Consider the following 22,938-nt stretch of genomic DNA (forward strand, 5'->3'; position numbering starts at 1 on the left):
GTATATATTCCTATATATATATTATAGATATATATACAGACACACACATACACACATATAAAACATTAATCTGTTGTATTTTTCTTTTTTCCAATGTTACTTTCTTGAGAAAATGATCTCTTAACTTTGAAAGCATTTTAATATTCCTGCATTTTTACTACTCTCTCCACATTCAGTGTTTTTTACATAATATTTTGCATCTTTTTGTTTTGTAGGAATCCCTTACCTACTTACTGTGGGCATAGATGATTTTACTACTTTTTTCTTTTAACCTTCCTACTAGTTTTATAAGTGGTTGATCTACTACCTTTACTTTATTTGCCTTTACCAATGAGATTTGTCCTTTCATAAAGTTTATTTTTCTAGTTGTGGTCTTCTTTTTTCCACCAGAGACATCTCTTTAACATTTCTTGTACAGCATAGTGGTGCTGAACTCTTAGCTTTTGCTAGTCTGTAAAACTCTTATCTCTCCTTCAAATGAATGATAGCCTTGCTGGGTAGAGTATTTTTTCCTTTTATCATTATCATCCAGTATCATTCCTGCTACTCCCTTCTGTTCTGCAGAATTTAAGCTGACAGTCTTATGGGAGTTCCTTTGTATATAACTAGTTGCTTCTCTTTTGCTTTAATATTCTCTCCTTATCTTCAGTTTTTTCCATTTTAATTACAATATGTCTTTTTATGGACCTCGATCTGTTGATCTTGTTTGGGACTCTCTGTGCTTTCTGGACCTGGATATCTATTCCTTTCCCAGTTTAGGGAAGTTTTCAGCTATTGTCACTTCAGATAATTTCTCTGCCATTTTCTCTATCTCTTCTCCTTCTGGGGTCTCTATATGAGAATGTTAGTATGCTTGATGTTGTCTCAAAGTTCTCTTAAATTGAACTCATATTTTACAGGTTTTCTTTTCCTTTTTTTTTTTTTTTTGTTCAGCTCATGTTATTTTTCACTACACTGTTTTCCAGTTCACTGATCTATTCCTCTGTATCATCTAATCTACTGTTGAACCCTTGTAGTGTAATTTTCATTTCAATTTTTGTATTCTTCATCTCTTTAATTCTTTATATTTTCTTACTCTTTGTTAAACTCACTGCGCTCATCCTTCTCTCACTGTTGTAGCCTCTCCTGTTGCGGAGCACAGGCTCCAGATGCACAGGCTCAGTGGCCATGGCTCACGGGCCCAGCCGCTCTGCGGCATGTGGGATCTTCCCGGACCGGGGCACGAACCCGTGTCCCTTGCATTGGCTGGCAGACTCTCAACCACTGTGCCACCAGGGAAGCCCTGTTGAGCATCTTTTTGATCATTACCTTGAATGCTTTATCTGGTAGATTGCATATCTCTACTTGGCTTAATTCTTCTGAGATTTTATCTTGTTCCTTCATTTGGAATATATTCCTTTGTTGTCTCATTTTGCCTAATTTTTTGTTTTTATTTGTATGTTTAGGTGGGTTGATTATGTTTCCTGATCTTGGAGAAGTGTCCTTACGTAGGAACATATTATTAGATCTAGGAGTACACTCCCCTCTGGTTAACAGAGTATATCTTCTAGGGGTGCCCCCTGTGTGGTCTGAGTGGGCTCTTCTGTTGTGGTGAGTCCAACTACTATGGGTGCTCAGGTAGGCGGGGCCAGTTTCTGGCTGGTTGGCTGCCTGAACCTCCTATGCAGAGGCTGCAGGTCCCTGGTGGCCAAGGCTGGGTCATGGCATGGCTGATTGCACAGTCTGGGGATTTCTGGGACTGGTTCTAGCCCACTGGTGGGGGGTGCTGGGTCCTGGCAGGCTGACTTCAGGCCTGGGAGGTCTTGGGGCAGTTGAGTGCAGAGCTTAGGATTTTGGAGCTGGTGCCGACCTGCTGGTTGGCAGTGCCAGGTCCCTGGGTGGCTGGCTGTGCGCCTGAGAATCCCGTGGCAGCTGACTATGGGCCTGAGGGGTTCCCAGGACTAGTGCCAACCTGCTGATAGGTGCAGCTGAATCCTAGTGCTAATTGGCTAGATGGAGAACTCCAAAATGGTACTTGTCAGCACCAATGTCCTCGTGGTAGAATATGCTACCCAAAATGGCTGTCAGCAGCATCTTTGTGCCCAGGGGGAGTCCCAGTTACCTTCTGCCTCTCTGGGAGACTCTCCAAGATGAGCAAGTGGGTCTGACCCAGGCTCTTTTCAACTTACTGTGTGCTGGGTCTCCAAGTGTGTGAAACTTCGCATGCACTCTTTAAGGGTGGAATCTCTGTTTCCTACAGCCCTCTTGCTCTCCCACTATACAAGCCCCAGTGGCTTTCAAAGCCTGATGTTCTGGGGGCTCATCTTCCCAGTGCAGTACCCCCAGGCTGGAGAGACCAATGAGGGGCTTGGACCCCTTGCTCCATGAGGAGAACGTCTGCAATTGTGATTATCCTCCTGTTTGTTGGCCCCTTATCCGGGAGTGTGGGTCTTGACTACATCACATTCTACACCCCTCCTGTCATCTCATTGTGGTTCTTCTTTTATGTCTTTAGTTGTGGAATATCTTTTCTGCTAGTCTTCAGATCATTCTCATAGATAGTTGCTCTGTAAATAGTTGTAATTTTGGTATGCCCATGGGAGGAGGGGAGCTCAGGGTCTTCCCTGGGAAGAATCTTGATCTCTGCAATTTTTTTTTTTTTTTTTGCGATACATGTGCCTCTCACTGCCGTGGCCTTTCCCGTTGAGGAGCACAGGCTCTGGACACGCAGGCCCAGCGGCCATGGCTCACGGGCCCAGCCTCTCCGTGGCATATGGGATCTTCCCAGACCGGGGCACGAACCCATGTCCTCTGCGTCGGCAGGCGGACGCCCAACCACCGTGCCACCAGGGAAGCCCTGATCTCTGCAATTTTGATCAGTCCCTGGGCTGATTCTTATTACGGTGTCTCAGGATTAGTTACATTTGGAGTTAACCTTGGTTTCTTTGTTCAGAATCAGTTCTCTGCTCTTTCTGCTTTCTTACTTCTTTGTTCTTGGTCACTTGCCATGTTAACTTTCCTCAGATCCCTTTGTATAGTCCTTGGAGTTCTGCCTTATGAGAGTATTAAGAACTTAGGTAGCTTGTTCACCAATCTCCATGGGCAACTTGTCATTGAAACACACTTGGGAACATTGCATGTGTAGGGCTGGGTATAGTTTTCTAGAAAAAATGACTGGATTCTTGGCCAGAAAAACTGGGTTTTGTGATGGTGCTAACCAGGTGAAGGTTCAAGTATCTTGTGTAACATTTTCTTCATTTAATTAATTAATTAAATTAATATTTATTGAACCTTAGGCACTTGAGACACAGCAGATAAATAGAAATCCCAGGCTCATGAAGCTTACACTCTAGTGGGGAAGATAAATAAAAAGGCTAATTGGCATATACGATATGTGAGGTAACTAAGAAAAAATACAAAGCAAAGAAGGAGTATACATATTAGGGTTCAGAGGTGATGAAATTGTGACTTTCCTCACTTTCCTCACTGCCTAGTGAGGAAAGAAGGTGACTATTGAAGTGAAGGCCTGGAGGGAGTTTTGCGTATTGTTATTGGTCTTGTAAAGCAGATAATTTATTGCTAAAATGGAGTGGAAGAAGTCATGAGTATTGTGTAGATAGCTGGTAGATGAGATAAGGTGTGTAAAGTCTTCTATAAACTCTAAAGTGACTCCGTGCTATAATTTTTTCTCCAACGTGTACTGTACGATGGAATTTCTACTCTTAATTTTCAAGTCTCAAATTGAGTTAATGTCCAAGACAGTGATCATTATAGTGTGGTCTCTGGACCAGAAACATCATTTGGGAACTTGTTAAAAATGTAATTTCTAGGGTGCCATATAGACCCAATGAATCATAAACTCTGTAGGTGGAACCCAGCAATCTGTTTTAACAAGTCACCCAGGGGATTCTCATGTACTGTGAAGTGTGGGAACTGCTGGTCTAGAATAAGTTCTATAATTTAAAGTATTTCCTTGGTTGGAATTTAGCCATTTTAGGAAGGGCTGTTAAAACTTCTTATCTGACTGAGCAAAACAACCAAATTCTTTTTTAAATTAATTAATTAAAATCATTAAAATTTTTTTATTGGGCTAAGATTGGTTTATAACATTATAAGTTTCATGTATGCAACATTATATTTCTACTTCTGTATATACTACAGTGTGCTCACCACCAAAAATGTAGTTTCCATCCATCACCATACAGTTCATCCCCTTTATACATTTCACACTCCCTGGCCCCTCTCCCCTCTGGTAACCACTAGTACTCTGTTTTTGTTTCGTTTGTTCATTTATTTATTTTTTAATATTCCACGTGTGAGTGAAATCATACAGTATTTGTCTTTCTCCATCTGACTTATTTCACTTAGCATAATACCTCCAAGGTCCATCCATGTTGGTGCAAATGACAAGATTTCATCTCTTTTATGACTGAGTAGTATTCCACCATATATGTATGTCATATCTTCTTTATGCATTCATTGGTTGATGGGCACTTAGGTTGTTTCCATATCTTGGATATTATAAATAATGCTGTGAAGAACATAGGGGTGCATGTATCTTTTCAAATCAGTGGAGTTTCACATTTTTTGGATAAATATCCAGAAGTGGGATACCTGGATCATATGATAGTTCTATTCTTAATTTTTTTGAGGAATCTCCATACTTTTTTCCATAGTGGCTCTACCATTTTACATTCCCTTTTATCCACATCCTCACCAACACTTGAATAACCAACTTCTTATTATATTTTAATGTGTGCTATTCAGGATGTCTTTAAAAGGTGTTAGTTTTCAGATTTTTGCCAGTAATTTAGAATGCATATATCACTTCCACTTATTTCTGAGTTTTGTCTGATCTTTTCTTTTTTTCCCAATTTGAGATGCATATCTTATTTTTTCAAAATAGTACTTAAAGCTTTAAAAGTTTCATTTCCTGCCACCTTCAAAGTGTTGAAATATAGTGTATAATGTTGGAATTGATATTTATATAGAGGTTTCAAGATAAGTGATATTTATATAGAAACTTTAAGACAATGTGGAAACTTTAAGACACTGGATTTGCATTTGGTGAAGAAAGTTTATTATGAAGAGGAAAATTAATTTGTAATAATTATTGCTGGGATATAATTACTTTTCCACATGTAATATGCAATCAGTTTTAAAGCAATCTATGTGTTTCTTAAGCTTTGGCATTATTCTGTGAAAGTATGTAATTATTTTTGTTCTCTATCAGTGCTTTTCATCACTTTGCATATCATGGCACACATAGAAATGATAATGTTTGTACAGTCCACTGGGGTAAATGGAGAAGGTAGCTCAAGGCTGAGGGCAACCCAGCCTGGCTTCAGCCCCACTTCCTGCATCCCCCAAGAGCCAATAGAATGCTCAGTATCTTCACACATCTATAACTTATTCCCAACTCACTAGTGAGCCTTAGCTCTATATAAGTATGGTTATTTTAGGAAGTTGTTTTAAATATTAGAATGAAATTTAACTTTCATTCTTATTTTGGAGGACATTATTTTAAAATGCATTTCTGCAAAAAATACTCTTTTCACATGGATGATGGTTACATTCCACTAGTTTACTCTGTGAATGAGACTTTAATACTAAAACCTCAACAAATGGTTAATAAATGTGTAAAAATTGGAAATGGTATATATTTTAAATTAAAAAAATTAATGATCTTTAAGTTGCCAATGAAATATAAATTAAATATGTAGTTTAAATACCTTCCTATGAATTTGGATTATTTTAATAGTATGTGTCTTTTTGCAAGATTATGAGAATGTGCTTTCGTTTATACAAGTAACATTTAAAAAATCTTGTAGTTAATTTCAGAAAGATCCTGTTATCAAAAGGAATATATCTGAATGTATTGGAGTTAATGCAGAAGCATATACATTCTCCTGAAGTGGCTGAAAGTGGCTGTAAAATGCTAAATCATCTTTTTGAAGGAAGGTAATACATATTTCTGAATTTATATAGAATATATTAATTGGACCAGGTAGAATATCAATATTTTGAGCATAATTTTAAGAATAAAAGGAAAAACAAGGCATTTGAAGAGTGAAACATTTTGCAATATAATTTCATGTCAGTGATACATAGACTTATTTTATCTACATATTGAAAGGGGTGATAAAGTAGAAATACATTGAAGGTTTGCTTTTGTGCTTAATGCTTGGTGTTGACTATGTTTTGAAAAATGACAGTTATATAGAACATAACCTTAAACAGTTTTTCAGATTATTGTGTTATGTGAAAGGTATAAAAGATAAAATCAAGATATGGCTTCTAATTGTTATTTTTAAGTTTACCTTAAATTGTGATTTTTATGGTCCTGGCAGTGTGTGAACCTTTATATATGAGGCAAAAATGCAGTGGAATAACTGACAGTTTAAGATTTTGTACATTCTGGGCAATTAATGTTTCTGCCTGTTTTCTCATATATTAAATGTGTAAATTTCCAGTTGTGGGGATTCAAAGTTAACTATGACAATGTGCCTGCCCTTAAAAATCTCCCTGTCTAGTTGGGGAGACTAATTTATAAACAGATAATTACAATACAGTGTGATAATTCAATGGCAGGATGTGTAAAATCATAGGGTCTTGGTGAACCAAGCTAGGGCGAGCAAAGGAGAGAGGCTACAAAGAGGGGATGTGTTTAAGCTGGGACTTTAAAGTGGAAAAAAGGGACTATATGTCAGTAACCACAGACCCACGCGAAGTGAGGACACAGTTATGATATGCGGAAGTTTTAGTCAGTAGGGCACTGTGTAAAGCAAGGGCTGCCTCTATTACAGTTTGTAGCACCTACTGAAATCTACATTTATTTATATGTAAAAGAAAGTATAGCTAAAATACCTTAGAGAAACCAAGACTTAATGCAAAAAATAATTAAGAATACCATATAAGAAGTCTAGTGGTGTTAATCTGGAAGAGGCAGGTAGTTATGCAATAAACAGCTCTCTGGACTTGGCAGTCAGAGTTTGCATTCCAGCTCTGGCTCTGTCACATTCCAGTGATAGGACCTTGATGTTTAACCTCTGTCAGCCTAAATTCTGTACCTGGAAAATGCAAATAATAACACCTACTTTCCAGGCTTGCTGCCAGTGACCCACGTATAGATCAGAAGGAAGTTGTTAGTTCTGGGAAACTAAATCAAAGAATTCCCAGTTTACTGTAAATTTAACTTCTTGACGTCAAAGTTTAACTAAATTAGAATTTAAATTGTGTATGCTCATACTGCCGAATTCACATCAGCCTTTTCTGATAAAATAGATCTGTTTTCTCGTACTTGTTTCAAATTGGTGTTTGTATTGGAATCAGGTTGTACTCTTAATAAGCATTTCAATATTTTATCTCTAGTAACACTTCCCTGGATACAATGGCAGCAGTGGCCCGCAAAATAATAACAGTTATGAGAAGTCATGAGATGTCAGTATCAGTGCAGCTGGAGGCACTTCGAGCTATTTTACATTTTATAGTTCCAGGTAAGTTACATAATTGATTGTGGGAAGAGATGTCATTTTAAGTGGATTTTTTGACTTTTCATGAAATATCAACTTTCTAGGCAAAAATTAAAGGACCAGTTTCTGCCAACCAAATGTAATCTTTTCACTAGCCCAAAAATTAAAATAGAGGGAAAATGATGATGTGGAAGAGTCAGATAAATTTAGATTAAAATTTAATAAGAAATATCAATAATTTATTTCCAGAAAAAATAACTGCAACATAGTGTCGAGCTTTACCTCCAAGGAGAGTGTCATTTCTGCTATTTCTTTTCTATTTCTGTTGACCTTACCAAGTCCAAGTTTTTTTGTTTGTTTTTTTCCTGTCTGAATTATAATAATACCCAACTAATTTTCACACTTCCTCTTTTGCCTCTTTCCAGTCCTTCTTTTACTCTGTGGTTGAATTAATCTTTCTCAAATATAACCATGTAGCTTTTACTCATGAGCCACAATAGTGTCAATCCTCCCCACATTTACTTCCTGCTTACATCTGTTATGACCTTATTTGTCCTCCAAAGCCCATTTAAAACAACTGCTCCCCCATTCATTCAGCACGTAGTTATTAAGTGCCTCTTATGTTCTATATATTGTGATGACTGCAAAGGTCTGAAAGACAAGTAAAACAAGACATGACTGTACTATGTATAGGAGCCTAGAGGTAGACAGATAGTTAATTACCAGACAGTTGCGAGGAGCTATTATAGATATATGTATTATAAAAGGCTATGAGAGTATTGATGGAGGCACAGATAATTTATTCAAAAGAGTAGGCCAGAGATTGTGATATTTGTACCTGACGGGTGAATAAGGCTGACCTGGTAAAAAAGCCAGGAAGGACATTTGAAGCAGAAAGAGAAAGTGCTCATGGTGTGGGGTGAGTGGAGCATGGTATGTGAGGAAAGCAGTCCTGGGGATAAATGTGGAAGGACAGGCAGAGGCTGAGAGGGAAGGGCCTTGAACACAACACTGAGCAATTTGTGCTTTTTTTTTAGCACAAGTCAATTCAAATTTATTTAAGGTGTTTCAAAATTGCAGTGTCATAACCAAATCTGCAATTTATAACAGTAGCACTGTGGTGTGGATAATGATTGACGGGAGGGGAAACTCCTGCAGGGAGATTAGGCTGGAGGCTGTGATAGGTGAGATATGGTGGGGGCCCAGCAAAGAAAACAGAGGAGAGGATGGATGTGGGAGATGTTTAGGAGGTACATTTGGCGTGACTTTCTGACTACTGAATATCAGGGATGTTATTATTATTTCGCTCTGTAAAAGTCCCAATTCTTTTGAAGCCCATTTTTTTTGGTCCTTTTTAAATGAAATCTTCCTAAATCTACCATTATCTGTAGTCATATTGGTATTTTATGTTTCTGAGTATAAGAGTATTCTCTGTATAAGAGTATAGATTTTTTCAAGGAGAGGGCTTTCTTTAGTCATGCCTTTTTTTTTTTTTTTTAACCCCCTGGTAACTTGAACAAAAATAGCTATTCAATAAATTTTGAATTGAATCATGATGTCCCATTCATAGTTGTCACACAACTTTAGAGATATAATTTAACAGACATAGTGTTGCTTGAAAATATTATTGTGAATTTTTTTAAACTTTGTAGATTGTAAAAAACAAAACAAAATCCTTTTGATTACCCTTAAAGGTGTCAACCTTCTTCTTTTGACAGTGGATTTGAGTTTTAAAGATAACCAAAAGACATTATGAATCATCTGTTAGTTAATAACATTCTTTTAGTTCAAAAATAAGTTTTGAATGTAGAATTTCTTTTCTTTTATTGTTCTGAGATTGAGCCTGAAGCAACATTGATAGTCAGTAATAATTTAGATGTATGAAATGATGTATTTAAATGTTTTTTTTTATAATAATGTTTAGGTGTATTAAACAGGTGCCCTTGAAAATAATTTTATAACTTTATGGTGGTACTTTATGGTACCACCATATTAATAGACATATTTTATAAGCATATCAACATATAAATACATTTCTCTATTAGGTAAAGGTTTAACCATCTACTTCACTCTATGCTAACCTACTATATTACCATACCATACCACACGATACCATACTCTACCATGCTGTAACTGTACCATACTATACTTTATCATTCTATATTATATCATTCTGTATGTCAGTGAGTAACTATAATATCAGTACGCCAGTAGTTTTGAGGTTTAATATGATTCTGGTTTTGACGTGCTGAAGTAGGTACTTATGTTTAGATGTACATGTATTAATTTTATTAACTAGACCACATTCAGATTATTAATTGTAACAAAGATGTGCATTATAGCAAATGTGTATAATTTAATTCAGGGCCACATATTGCAGCTAGTATTATGTCTCTTAAGTTTCTTTCAATCTGGTACTGTTCACTTCCTCCTCTTTTTTATAACAATAACTTATTGAAGTGATTGAGCCTGTTGCTTTAAAAAATAATAATAAAGACCTACTTATTTTAGTAAAATATCATTTGACTTGTTCTTTCTTGATTTAGTGTCAGTTCTAGAGGAAAAAATTCTTTAGGAAAGGACATGTGCATATTGGGAAGTGTATAGAGGAAAGTGATTATGAATATAAAACCACATCCTTAAGAACAATAAGAGAAGCTGAATTTGTTTAATTTGGAGAGGAGATAATGCAGGAGGTTATGAAAGCTATTAAAATTCACTCATTTATAGTTAGTAACAAATGTGTAAGGCATTATTCAAAGTACTTTATGTATATAAACTTTAAAAATTCTTGTAGCAACCCATAAGGCAGATTCTACTTTTCCACCCCATATCACAGATGCTGAAACTGAGGCATAAGATATAGAGATTTTAAGGTCACAGCTTATGTAACGGAGCCAGGTTTTCACCTTGTGCAGCCTGAATCAGAGTGGGTGCTTTTTAAAGACACATTTGTGCAATAAGTGTATGTGGAACAACTGTTATACCTAAAGCACTCTGCTTGGAACTCTTGGTAACCTGGAGATGATTAGGTTATGGATCCTGCCTTCAAAAAGTTTGCAGTTCAAACAATTTAAAGGACTATTATGTGGAAAGGAAATTATATCCATTCTGGATAGTAGAACCTCAAGTAATATAACAAAGACCAGAGATGAACTTTTGGGAATATTCATTTGGTCTTAACATAAGAAAGACATTTAATAAGTCTCCTTACATATGGCATGAAGATTTTACTTCTCAACAGGACTGCTTTTAATGGTCACATCTGCTTGTGATGTAATGGGCAGCTTCAGCAATTAATGTGATCTTGGTCACTGAAAATGAGACACTGAGAGTTTAAGTAACTTATCGAAGGTCATACAGCTGTAATGAATGTCAGGACCTGTTTGAATAAATTTTAAAATGAAGACTGAAAGTTCTAGGAGGGTGAAAATCATGCCTGTCATATTCACTGTGGTATTCTCAGCATGTAGCAAAATCCCTTGCATGTAGTTGGCATTCAAATGTTTGTTAAGTAAATGAAAAGTTATATGCAGTCAACTTATAGTTTGTGTTAATACAAATTATTGAAGTGAAAGATTAGAAGGAATTGTTTATTAATAATTATTTCTATAGTCATAGGTTTTAGAAATGTTATTTATTCATAATAATTTTACTTATGTGTTCTATTGTATAACCAATATTTTTTGACTTCCTGTTTTTCCAACAGTTTTGGGTTAGTTCAGCTACAATGTAGCTGAATAAAGAATATGTTTTCTTTAAGTTACTTAATACTTTTATACAGTCTTAGAGGACTTTTAATAAAACTATATGCTCTTTACCATTATAATGCTGAAACTAAAAACTTTTTTTTTTCCACTGTTATTCCAGCTGCTCTTTTATGTCTGCATTTCATATCTGACCTTTTTATGTTGTAGTCCAAGTAACTTTGATCTTTTCTCAAGTTGTCCATTGTTGCATAAAAATCTTCTAGCTTCTTGTAATGAGTACAGCCTATTCATACAAAAGAGATTGTTTGTTCCAGAAAATTCCTCCACCATAGTAACTTCTTGCTACTTTAAATTCAGTGAACATCCGCACACACTGTATTTATTTTATATTCAGTGATGAACTGTTTTTAGAAATTTCTTAAAGCTAAGAGTTATTTCTTTGGTAAGGAACCATGGATTAGAAAAAGGTATAGCATATATATGTATTGTTGGGTTAATTATAATCATTCCTAATAAGTGACAATCTATTCAGCCCAAATCTTTATGAGAAAAACATTTGTTTATTTGTTTATTTTTGCATTTAGGCATCCCAGAAGAATCCAGGGAAGATACTGAATATCAGCATAAGCTAAGTATGGTTAAAAAACAGTGTTTCAGGAATGATATTCACAAATTGGTCCTAGCGGCTTTGAACAGGGTACGTATAATATAGGTTTTCTGCCTTTATACTCTTAACTACAATATGAAATTGGGGAAGTAGGGGGGCTTTTATTAGCCTAAGTTTTCCATGTTCCGTTTACTATGATAGTAGGAAGTTATATGTTTAGAGACATAAGATGACAGTAGGGATGTAGGGGGTGAAGAGATGTGCCATTCCAGCTAAGAGAAGTGCACCGTCAACTACAGACTTTGACAGGCTCTTTTGATAAATCCAGTCGAGTCTGTTCAATCAGAAAGAGAACTCTAGATGTGCAGCTAAGCCTCACGAGCTCTGTCAGGAGCCATGACTGCTATTTTCTCTTTCTGTCCTCCTGGCTGCTTGTCTTTATTTTCTGGTCCCAGGCTGAAAGGTTCAGTCCATGAAGACACACAGGGCACACATTAAAGTCTTTTTTGATTCCCTGTGCTTGTTTTCATTTTACTCCTTAGGGATAACCTCTGAAATGGCTCAGTGGGCATTGTTTTCTCCCAGTGTTGGGTATTTACAGATCTATGTACATTTGCAATAATATAATTAATAAATTAATAATCATACTACATCTGAAAAAGGAGAAGAGGAGCATTATGTTTATATTGTGCAGTGCAAAAGGTATTGATGGAATTAAGATGGTTTTGAAATTTAACATAAGATGAATTGGTTCTTTAGAAAAGATATCAGAGTAAAGATGTAAAGATGTGAAGATTAGGTTAATGTTTTCATGAAAGGAAGAGAGTAGTCAAAGCAATTAATGGAAATAATTCCTTGTGATTTAGTATACTTTGAAAAATGTCATGAATTAATTAGAAGAGCCTGCAGAGAGATCTTCAAAAATGCGATTTAAACTGAACTTTATAATGTAATTGTTTATGATATATTTGAGTCATTTGTACTCAGACCTTAATATGATTCTTGAGTATAGCCATCGGTTGAATTTAATTCCAGAAATATTTGGTGAAAATAAGTATATGGAAGGAACTGTGTTAGACACTGGGGAGACAGAAATGAATATGCTTTGTATCCTTCTGTAATGGATCTCATAATCTGGCTGGGCCATGCATAAAACATAAAACACATATTAGATTGTTCTGTATTAGCACTTATGAGCTGCACTAGCTTTATGAACAGTACTTTAGGAACATAGAGGAGAGAGTAGTTAATTTTGTTCATGGTGTTGGTGAGAAGCAAGAGGTACCAGAAAAGCCTTTTGGTAACTCTGATTCTGGTTATCCCATCTTTCCTAACATTACCGAATACGGGTGTGATAGAGTGGAAGGAGTGGGCGGTCAAGGGAGAAGTACTGTGCTTACTGCCATCAGTACTGTGATGCCAAGGAGATCACTCTGCTCCCAGGTCTTACTTTCTTTTGCTATATAATCCCAGGAGAAGTGGTTGAGAACCTCCCTACCCCTTCCTTTATTTTCCATGCCACACTTGAGTAATGACACACAGCATCTTACTAAACAGTGGCTGTCATTTGTGGGCAGGGAATTAAGGTCATGGGGAAACAGAAGTGACACTATTTATTTAAAAAAATCTCCCCTGTGTAATTCCCCTAATTCTTCACCATGGTTGAGAAAAAATGCTCTAAAAGATGAGTGTATCTTTTTTTTAGTTCTAAAATTCTGTGATTGCATGTCTCACTCTGAATAAATGTTACAAGGAATCAGAAATTTTAGGTCCAAATACTACTGATGTAATAAAATGAATTACCATTAAAAATAGGTCTATTCTTGGAGAGCAGACTTCCAAATAAGGTAGAATTTGAGATTCAACTAAGATTTACAATGTGAAGACTATTAAAAGTATTTATTAAAGTGAATCAGTGTTTGGAGATATATATGTGTGTATGTAAATATATACACATATAATATGTATGTATAAATCCAGTAACATTCAGGCTGAAGTTAAATGTCTGAAATATTGACATTCCATTTTTGCTTGATCCTTTTAGCTTTTTCTGCACATGAAACATTCAGTCACCTATTCTAGAGAGATCGATTTGCCCAGTATTGTCTGTGGAGAACACAGTAGAAAATAGGACTCTCAGCATTTTGGTCACATCTGTGCTTTGTCTGCAGTGACAATGCTGCTGTCTTCAGCCAGGGAACTTACAAAGTCAAACCAATCTTCTGATTAAATGGACACAAGTCAAAGAGCTTGTGTGCTTCTCAAAAACCTTAAAGCAAAATGTACCCAGTTTAAATACTGAAGATATTTATTTCAACTGTAAATAATATGTAGTGAAAGAAAGAGCTTATTTGCAAAAGTAACAATAATAACAACAGCAAAAAGAAATTACATAGGAGTAAAGTAATAAAAGTGTATAAAACTACTCTAAAGAAAACTGAAACAACTGAGAGTAAATACAAAAAAAGAGTTGAACGTAGGAAAATGTATATACTCTCTGTTTTGATAAAATTACTAATTTTTTAAAAATGAAAATTGATCTGGATTTATGAACCCTTAATAAAAATAACAATAGTATTTTATGGAACTAGATAAGCTAGTATAAAATTTTGAGAAAATTAATTAAATAATATATGTGAATAACCAGTCAAATTTTGAAAAAGAGGATAATTAATATGGCCTAACTCTAGTAGATTATAAAATGTATTATAAAATTTTAGTAATTAAAATGGTGTGACATTGGCACTGGAGATGGATCAATGTCACATAATGGTGATTTAGGAAATAGACTCAAATGCAAATGTTCAATTCATATATGATATTTCCCAACCACTGGAGAGGGAAATAGATTGCTTGTGTTGGAAGAACTAATTCTCTGGCCATTTGGAGAAAGCAAAGGAAGCTGCATATTTACCTTACTCATTTAAAGATTAAATCTCATGTAGATGAGATTTAAAGGTAAAAATGAATTTGGCATATAAACATATGAAAAGGTTCTCAAGTACGTACAGTCATTATTAAAGAAATGTAAATTTTAAAAAAGAAAAACCTTTTGGGGGAAATTTAGTAATATCTATCTAAATTAAAATGGACATGTTTTCTGACCAGCGGTTCCACTCTAAGAAGTTATAATATAGATATACCTGTATATGTACGCAAAGTTTTTTTAAACAAGAATGTTTATTGTGGCATTATCTGTAGTAAGAAAAATGTGGTAACAAGCTAAATGTTTATGTGGTAATCATTAGTGTTGTTTGCCAAATGTTTTCAGTTCTCCACCTTCTGGTGATTCTGGGATAGTATTTATTGGCCCTTTTGTTGTTAGATTGGATCATGTGTCTGGTTTTGACCAAGCAGTTGTAAGTAGAGGTTACATCTGTCATTTCTGGACCAAACATTTAATTGCTGGTGAGGCATCTTACAGAACAGGGGTTCCCAATCCACAGGCAATGGAGCAGTACTGGTTCGTGGCCTGTTAGGAACCGGGCCACACAGCAGCAGGTGAGTGGCAGGCGAGCGAGCGAAGCTTCATCTGTATTTACAGCCCTCCCCATCGCTCACATTACTGCCTGAACTCCGTCTCCTCTCAGAAAAGTGGCGGCATTAGATTCTCATAGGAGCGCGGACCCTACTATGAACTGTGCATGCGAGGGATCTAGGTTGCACGCTCCTTATGAGAATCTAATGCCTGATGATCTGAGGTGGAGCTGAGGCAGTGATGCTAGCGCTGGGGAGTGGCTGCAAATACAGATTATCATTAGCAGAGAGGTTTGACTGCCCAGAGACCATAATAAATCAATTGCTTGCAGACTCATATCAAAACCCTATCAGTTTTTCTCTTTCTGACTAGCTGATTCACTTTGTTATAAAGCAGAAACTAACACACCATTGTAAACCAATTATACTCCAAGAAAGATGTTAAAAAAATAAATAAATAAAACCCCATCAGTGAGTGGCAAGTGACAAGCTGCATCTGGTGCAGGCTTTAAGTCAGAATCTGACACTTATTTTAGTCCACACGTGGCCCTCCCATTATTTTATTTACCACTTCCATCCGTGCCTCTTTCCTTCACTGCACACTTGTCTCAGTCAGTTTTGGTAAGCCCTCCACAAGCTAACCCTAGCCAAAATGAGTAAAAAACAAACATCGCTGGAGAGCTTCTTTGAAAAGGGAGAAAGACCCAATGATGAGACAGTAGAAGACTCTAAGACTGCTAACAAAAAGAAAGCTGCATATAAAAGAAAATACCGAGTCCTTAAATTAAGCGTTCATTGCAACAGGTGATTCACGTTTTCCAAGCCCACTTTGTATAATATGTGGTGACCGGCTATCCAGCGAAGCCATGAAACCTTCAAAACTGTTTTGCCACATGGAGACCAAGCACCCTGCATTAAAAGACAAGCCTTTGGAGTTTTTCAAAAGAAAAAAATGTGAACATGAAGAACAGAAGCAATTATTGAAGGCCACCACTTCATCAAATGTGTCTGCACTAAGAGCATCATTCTTAGTGGCTAACCGCATTGCTAAAGCTGAGAAGCCCTTTACTATTGGTGGAGAGTTGATCCTGCCTGCTGCTAAGGGCATTTGTCGTGAACTTTTAGGAGAGGCTACAGTTCAAAAAGTGGCATGTGTTCCTCTTTCAGCTAGCACCATAACTAGACGAATTGATGAAATAGCAGAGGATACTGAGGGACAATTGTTAGAGAGGATTAATGAGTCACCGTGGTATGCAATGCAGGTTGATGAGTCTACCGATGTTGACAACAAGGCAGCAAAACTTGTTTCTGTGCGATATATATTTTCAGGAGGATGTGCATGAGGATATGTTATGTGCACTTTTGTTGCCAGCCAACACCACAGCTGCAGAACTATTCAAGTCTTTGAATGACTACATATCAGGAAAACTGAATTGGTCATTTTGTGACGGTATATGCACGGACAGAACGGCTGCCGTGACTGGACGGCTTTTTGGTTTTACTACTCAGGTCAAAGAGGTCACTTTTGAATGTGAGTCTACGCACTGTGTCATCCATAGAGAAATGCTGGCTAGCTGAAAAATGTCACCTGAACTTAACAGCATTTTGCAGGATGTGATTAAAATTATCAACCACATTAAAGTACATGCCCTTAACTCATGTCTGTTCTCACAGCTTTGTGAGGAGATGGACGCAGAGCACACACGTCTTCCCTCATACACAGAAGTGATATGGCTTTCTAAAGGTAGGTCACTGGCCATCATTTCTGAGTTACGAGAGCCGCTCCAGAGATTTCTTTTAGAAAAGGTCACCACTGGCAGCACATTTCAGTGACACAGAATATGTCGAAAAACTTGCTTACTTGTGTGACATATTCAACCTGCTCAATGAACTCAATCACTCAATCACTCTGTCACTTCAGGTGAGAATGACAACTGTGTTCAAGTCAGCAGATAAAGTGGCTGCATTCAAAGCCAAACTGGAATTATAGGGGTGACGAGTGAACACTGGGATTTTTGACATGTTTCAAACATTAGCAGAGGTTTTGAAAGAGACTGAGCCAGGGTCTTCTTTCTCCCAGCTGGTGCATGATCACCTATCTCAGCTTTCAAAAGAGTTTGAGCATTACTTCCCAAGCACAAAAGACCCGCAAACTGGGAAGGAATGGATGCGCGACCCATTTGTGAATAAGCCAGGTGAATTGACTTTGTCCGTGGTAGAAGAGGATCAGTTGCTTGAGATTGCAAATGGACTTAAACATATGTTTGAGACAACTTCAAATCTCCATATGTTCTGGATTAAAGTCAAGGTGGAATATCCTGAGATTGCCACAAAAGCACTGAAAAGCCTGCTTCCAGTTCCAACGTCCTGTCTTTGTGAAGCAGGGTTTTCTGCAGTGACAGCAACCAAAGCGAGATTATGGAGTAGATTGGACATAAGAAACACACTTGGGTATCACTGTCTCCCGTCACCCCCAGATGGGACCATCTAGTTGCAGGAAAACAGGTTCAGGGCTCCCCGTGATTCTGCATGATGGTGAGTTGTATAATTATTTCATTATATATTACCATGTAATAATAATAGAAATAAAGTGCACAATAAATGTAATGTGCTTGAATCATCCCGAAACCATCCCCTCCCGCCCTGGTCCATGGAAAAATCGTCTTCCACGAAACCGGTCCCTGGTGCCAAAAAGGCTGGGGACTGCGGCTACAGAACACTGTCTCAGGCACTGTGACCTGTAATGTCTGAGATGGTGATTGCTCCATTAGCAGGGCTCCCAGAGGGATTGTGCTGGACAGAGACCCCTCCTGACCGGTAACACAAATGAAGCATGAATAAGAATTGAACCTTTTCTTTTTCCAGCCTATGAAATTTTGAGGTTGTTACTACAGCTTAATTTAGTCTGTCCTGACAATACAATTCTTATCAATAGGTCCTAAGTAAATAAATTATATTATTTCCAAGTTATGTAGTTCTACATAGAGATTAAAAACAACTAGATGAGATTCCCAATGTGTTGCCATGGAATTATCTACAGTTTTCCATGAATATGAATGTATCACCCAGGTACTCATTTTTTTTTCCTTCATATATGTTAGCACATTATGCACACTTTTGATGAAATTAGCATATTTTCACATCTTTATGTCTTCCTCCCCTCTATCACTCAATTAAAGCAGATTATATGGTGTTTACTCTTATAGCTTTAACTCTACAACATATTCTAATAGTTAAGTGTGTGGGTCCTGGAATCAGGATATTTGGGTTTGAATCTGGCTTTACCACCTACAGACAAATGTATTCTGGACAAGTTATTTACAGTCTCATTATCTATAAAATGGAGACAATAAATGGCTTTTCACTTGGGGTTATTATGAAGAATTTTATGAGATAATTCATGCCATGTACTTGGTACAATGCCTGGCACATAGTATTCGGTCAATAAATGTTAGTTAATGTTATTACTATTAGATTTAAAAGTATCTTTTGACCATTGGCTATAAAAGATGAGAAAATTGAAGTATTCACACTATCTTCCACTATTTCTACCTATCTTATCACCAGCTTTTGTTAAATAAATTAATTCTACATTTGATGAGGTTTAAAATATTTACATTCAGCTCTATAACCATACTTAATAACTTTGTTTTCATCTTGTGCCTACAGTCATGTGGATTCAGTGTTCACTGCAAGTTCTTTTGTTATAGTTTTTCCATTTATCGTTTAATGGTCTGTTTTTTTTTTTAAAGTTCCATTTCCTGAACATTTTGTTGTTGTTTCTATATTTGGACTCTTGAAAAAACAGTTTGGTTGGTTGCAAAGTATTGGTGTTTTATTTTCTTTCTTTGAAAACTCTGTAGGCATTTCACTGTCTTCTAGTACTGAATGTTTTAGTGGAGAAGTCTGAGACCAACTTGATTCTTTTCCCATTTTTAAAGGATTTGATATTTTTATCTGGGACCCCAAAGGATTCTTTTTCTTGAAATCTACTTTAGTGTCTATCTTAGTGTTAGTCATGTACTATGGTGTCTTCTTTCTAGCTGTACATTCAATTAATTTTTTTTCTGGAAAGTTTTTCTGAGTTGCAATTGACTTAGCTGACAGGAAAGAGAATGGTGTGGGCATTTTCCCCTTGAGCTGGCTAGCTCACTCATTAGCAAAACCATTTGTATTCTTTGAAAAAATCTGGAAAATTGTGAAGCATAGGTAATAGGATGTTTCTAATCAATGTTTGTAGCTGTCCACCATTGGTACTTTCAAAAATTTCATGTGGACAACACTTGCTAGTAAATTAATTTCAATCCCCATTTGAACAACAATGCAATAAATCATTATTTTCAAGATAGACCATTTGATAAGTGAAAGAAAGTCCATTGTAAGCTTGTAAATAACATATATATGTGTATATATATATATATTTTTCTAATTTATGAAACTGTCAAAAATCAGACACCACTATTTAAAATCATCAAATAGTTTCTTTGAGCTCCATCACATGTAATAATGTGATACTCTGCATTCTCTTTCTGCATAGACAAATCACAGATTTCCTGTTGCTAGTCATTTGTCATCATCTAACTGCACCTGAAATAGAGATTAGGGGAGCTCAGGGTAGCAGAACCAATAGTTGAGTAGAAACTTGTTAGAGGTGATGGTATTAAGACAAGAACAGGTACTTTATAAATATCAATTTGACTTAACTTTAGCATAAAAATAAGCCTATGGATGCATTTTGAGCTTAAGAGCAGGACCAGCTACATAACTTGTGGGGCCCAGTAACAGATGAAAATGCAGGACCTCTTGTTTAAAAATTATTAAGTATTTCGGGCTTCCCTGGTGGCGCAGTGGTTGAGAGTCCGCCTGCCGATGCAGGGGTTGCGGGTTCGTGCCTCGATCCGGGAAGATCCCACATGCCGCGGAGCGGCTGGGCCCGTGAGCCATGGCCGCTGGCCTGCGCGTCTGGAGCCTGTGCTCCGCAACGGGAGAGGCCAGCGTACCGCAAAAAAAAAAAAAAAAAATTATTAAGTATTTCAAGGTGGTAGCTGCAGAGCATTAAACCAGGTGTGGGGCCCTTCTGAGCACAGAGACTGTGCTACTGCACATGTGTGCACCCCGGAAGCTGGCCCTGCTTAGGAGGCAGAAATGATGGTACTATTAATTAAAACAGAAAGTTCAGAATGACAGTCTGAGTTTTCTTTTTTCTTTTTCTTTGAGAAGGTGATAAACTTTTAACTTTGAACATCTGAGTTTAAGATACTGGTGTCAAGCAAAGAGAAACATGGGCTTAGAGCTTAAGAGAGTTCAAACTTGTGCTTTGAGTTATCTGCTCAAATGTTTCTGTGTCTCAGGTTTTTTTTCATCAGTAACATAGGGAGAATAATTGTGTGTCTACATCATAGGGTTGTTGTGAGGATTAAATGAGTTAATATATATGAAGTGCTTAAAAGAAAGTCTGGCACATAGCAAACGCTGCTTAGGTTTTGGCATTATCCTTATGGTTGTTGCTATTGTTGTTATGGTGACTTGAAGCCATGATAGTGTATGAAATTCCATCCATGAATAGAAGAGTTTTAAGAAAAGTTCTTTGGATAAATTCTGGAGTTGAAAGAAGTGATTGTGAAGGAGATGGGTAAATGAATGGTTTTAAAGTTTGAGAATAATTGCCGGGGAGGGGGGGGTCGGGTGGGGGGGGTGGATTACTGTGTCATGGAAATCAAGGGAGGAAAAAGCAGCAATTCAGTTGTTAAAGGACTTGTTTCTTTGAATGGTTTTAATTTGGAGTGGTTAGGACAGAAGTCTGATTATGTGAAATTAAGAGGTGGGAAGAATGTGGGGGTCGTGGGTGTAGACTTTTCTATTAATAAGTTTAGAAATGAAGGAAAAGTGGTAGCTCGATGGAATGGAAGCCCAAGTTAGGGATACTCTCTCCCAGTGAGAAGGCTTTCACTTTTGAGAAGAGTGTTCAGCCCAAGGCCTGAACTGTGCCATCACTCAATGTTTATTGCATGGATGATGAGTTATCTCATTTCACACTCCTAACAACACTGCATTATTAGGATCATTTCAGAGGTGAAGAAGTCGAGACAGACACTGAACCATCCCTCCAGCTTCACTTTGCACCACTTTGAATTTCTTTATATTTCTTGAATAATACCTTCTGAGTAAATACTACTTCTCAGGAAATGTTATTTCATTCATTTTTAATGGTCCTCAGATTCATGGAACTATTGAGTGATGAGACAATTTAAACTCAAATTTAATTGGCTTCAAAGCTGATATATTATTACTGCTCAAGGAGTTGGTAAGACGGAAATAATGATGGGAAAAAATGCCAAGGGAGGCAAGGATATGAGTGTCTTGTTGAAATGATAGATGAAGTGATGTCCAAGGTGAGCAGTTACGGGGTGGAGGAGAAGGACACAGGATGAGAAAATGATGCTTCTCCCCATAACCAATACAAAGAAAGATGCTGAGTAAGGACACTTTAGAGGTATTGAGGGACTAGATTGGGAAATGAATGAAAATCTGTTCATTGACAGTATGGAAGTGAGACAGGCTGGAAGGTAGGAGGTTTTGGTTGAAGAGACTACATCGGAATTTGAGGTCTGGCTGGAAGCTATTTCAGCCTTATAGTTGAACATGTGGTGGGGTCAGTCAGAGATTTGGAGTGAAGATAACCATGAAACTAGTGTCTATGAAAGCAGAAGTCCTCAGAAAGATAGCATTGTAATTTTTGAAAGGAAAACTGTTAGGTAGGCATTCATATCATAGTTGAAGTTTAAAGAGCACCATGGAAAAGCAGACTGTAAGAGTTAGGTATATGTCACAGACATCAAAAGAGGGGAAGTGTGATTGTGATTGTCACATGGTTGGAAAGTGTGTTGTTGCCTGTTTTCTTCTCAGTCAATGAGAAGGATGGCCTGGGAAAAGAAGTGGACTCTATTGGAATACCTGTCAAATAATGTCAAATTCTGGAGGAATTGAGATGAAAAGTTTGGAAGAGATAGTGATTAAGATTCTGTACTTTTAAAGCAGACACACTTATATTCAAGTACTAGGCCTGACACGTGTTAGCTGTGTGACTTAAGCTCTTGTCCCAGCATCTTTTTTTTTTTCTTTTTTTTTTACATCTTTATTGGAGTATAATTGCTTTACAATGGTGTGCTAGTTTCTGCTTTATAACAAAGTGAATCAGTTATACGTATACTTATGTTCCCATATCTCCTCCCTCTTGCGTCTCCCTGCCTCCCACCCTCCCTATCGCACCCCTCCAGGCGGTCACAAAGCACCGAGCTGATCTCCCTGTGCTCTGCGGCTGCTTCCCACTAGCTATCTACCTTACGTTTGGTAGTGTATATATGTCCATGCCTCTCTCTCGCTTTGTCACAGCTTACCCTTCCCCCTCCCCATATCCTCAAGTCCATTCTCTAGTAGGTCTGTGTCTTTGTTCCTGTCTTACCCCTAGGTTCTTCATGACATTTTTTTTTGTTTTCTTAAATTCCATATATATGTGTTAGCATATGGTATTTGTCTTTCTCTTTCTGACTTACTTCACTCTGTATGACAGACTCTAGGTCTATCCACCTCATTACAAACAGCTCAATTTCATTTCTTTTTATGACTGAGTAATATTCCATTGTATATATTTGCCATATCTTTATCCATTCATCTGATGATGGACACCTAGGTT

At 37.0% G+C, this 22,938-nt stretch overlaps 1 protein-coding gene across 3 annotated transcripts in view; it reads left to right on the forward strand.

Annotated features, from left to right (window-relative positions):
* Window positions 1-22,938, forward strand: part of LRRK2 (leucine rich repeat kinase 2) — a 154,908-nt gene that overhangs the window by 32,093 nt on the left and 99,877 nt on the right. For all 3 annotated transcript variants that reach the window (XM_067696182.1, XM_067696183.1, XM_067696184.1), the window contains 3 exons: window positions 5,811-5,940; window positions 7,351-7,475; window positions 11,746-11,858. In XM_067696182.1, the coding sequence (XP_067552283.1) occupies window positions 5,811-5,940; window positions 7,351-7,475; window positions 11,746-11,858 (368 nt within the window). The remainder of the gene's footprint in view (window positions 1-5,810; window positions 5,941-7,350; window positions 7,476-11,745; window positions 11,859-22,938) is intronic.

The sequence above is a fragment of the Pseudorca crassidens genome, chromosome 11 (assembly GCF_039906515.1).
Source record: "Pseudorca crassidens isolate mPseCra1 chromosome 11, mPseCra1.hap1, whole genome shotgun sequence".
NCBI lineage: Eukaryota > Metazoa > Chordata > Mammalia > Artiodactyla > Delphinidae > Pseudorca > Pseudorca crassidens.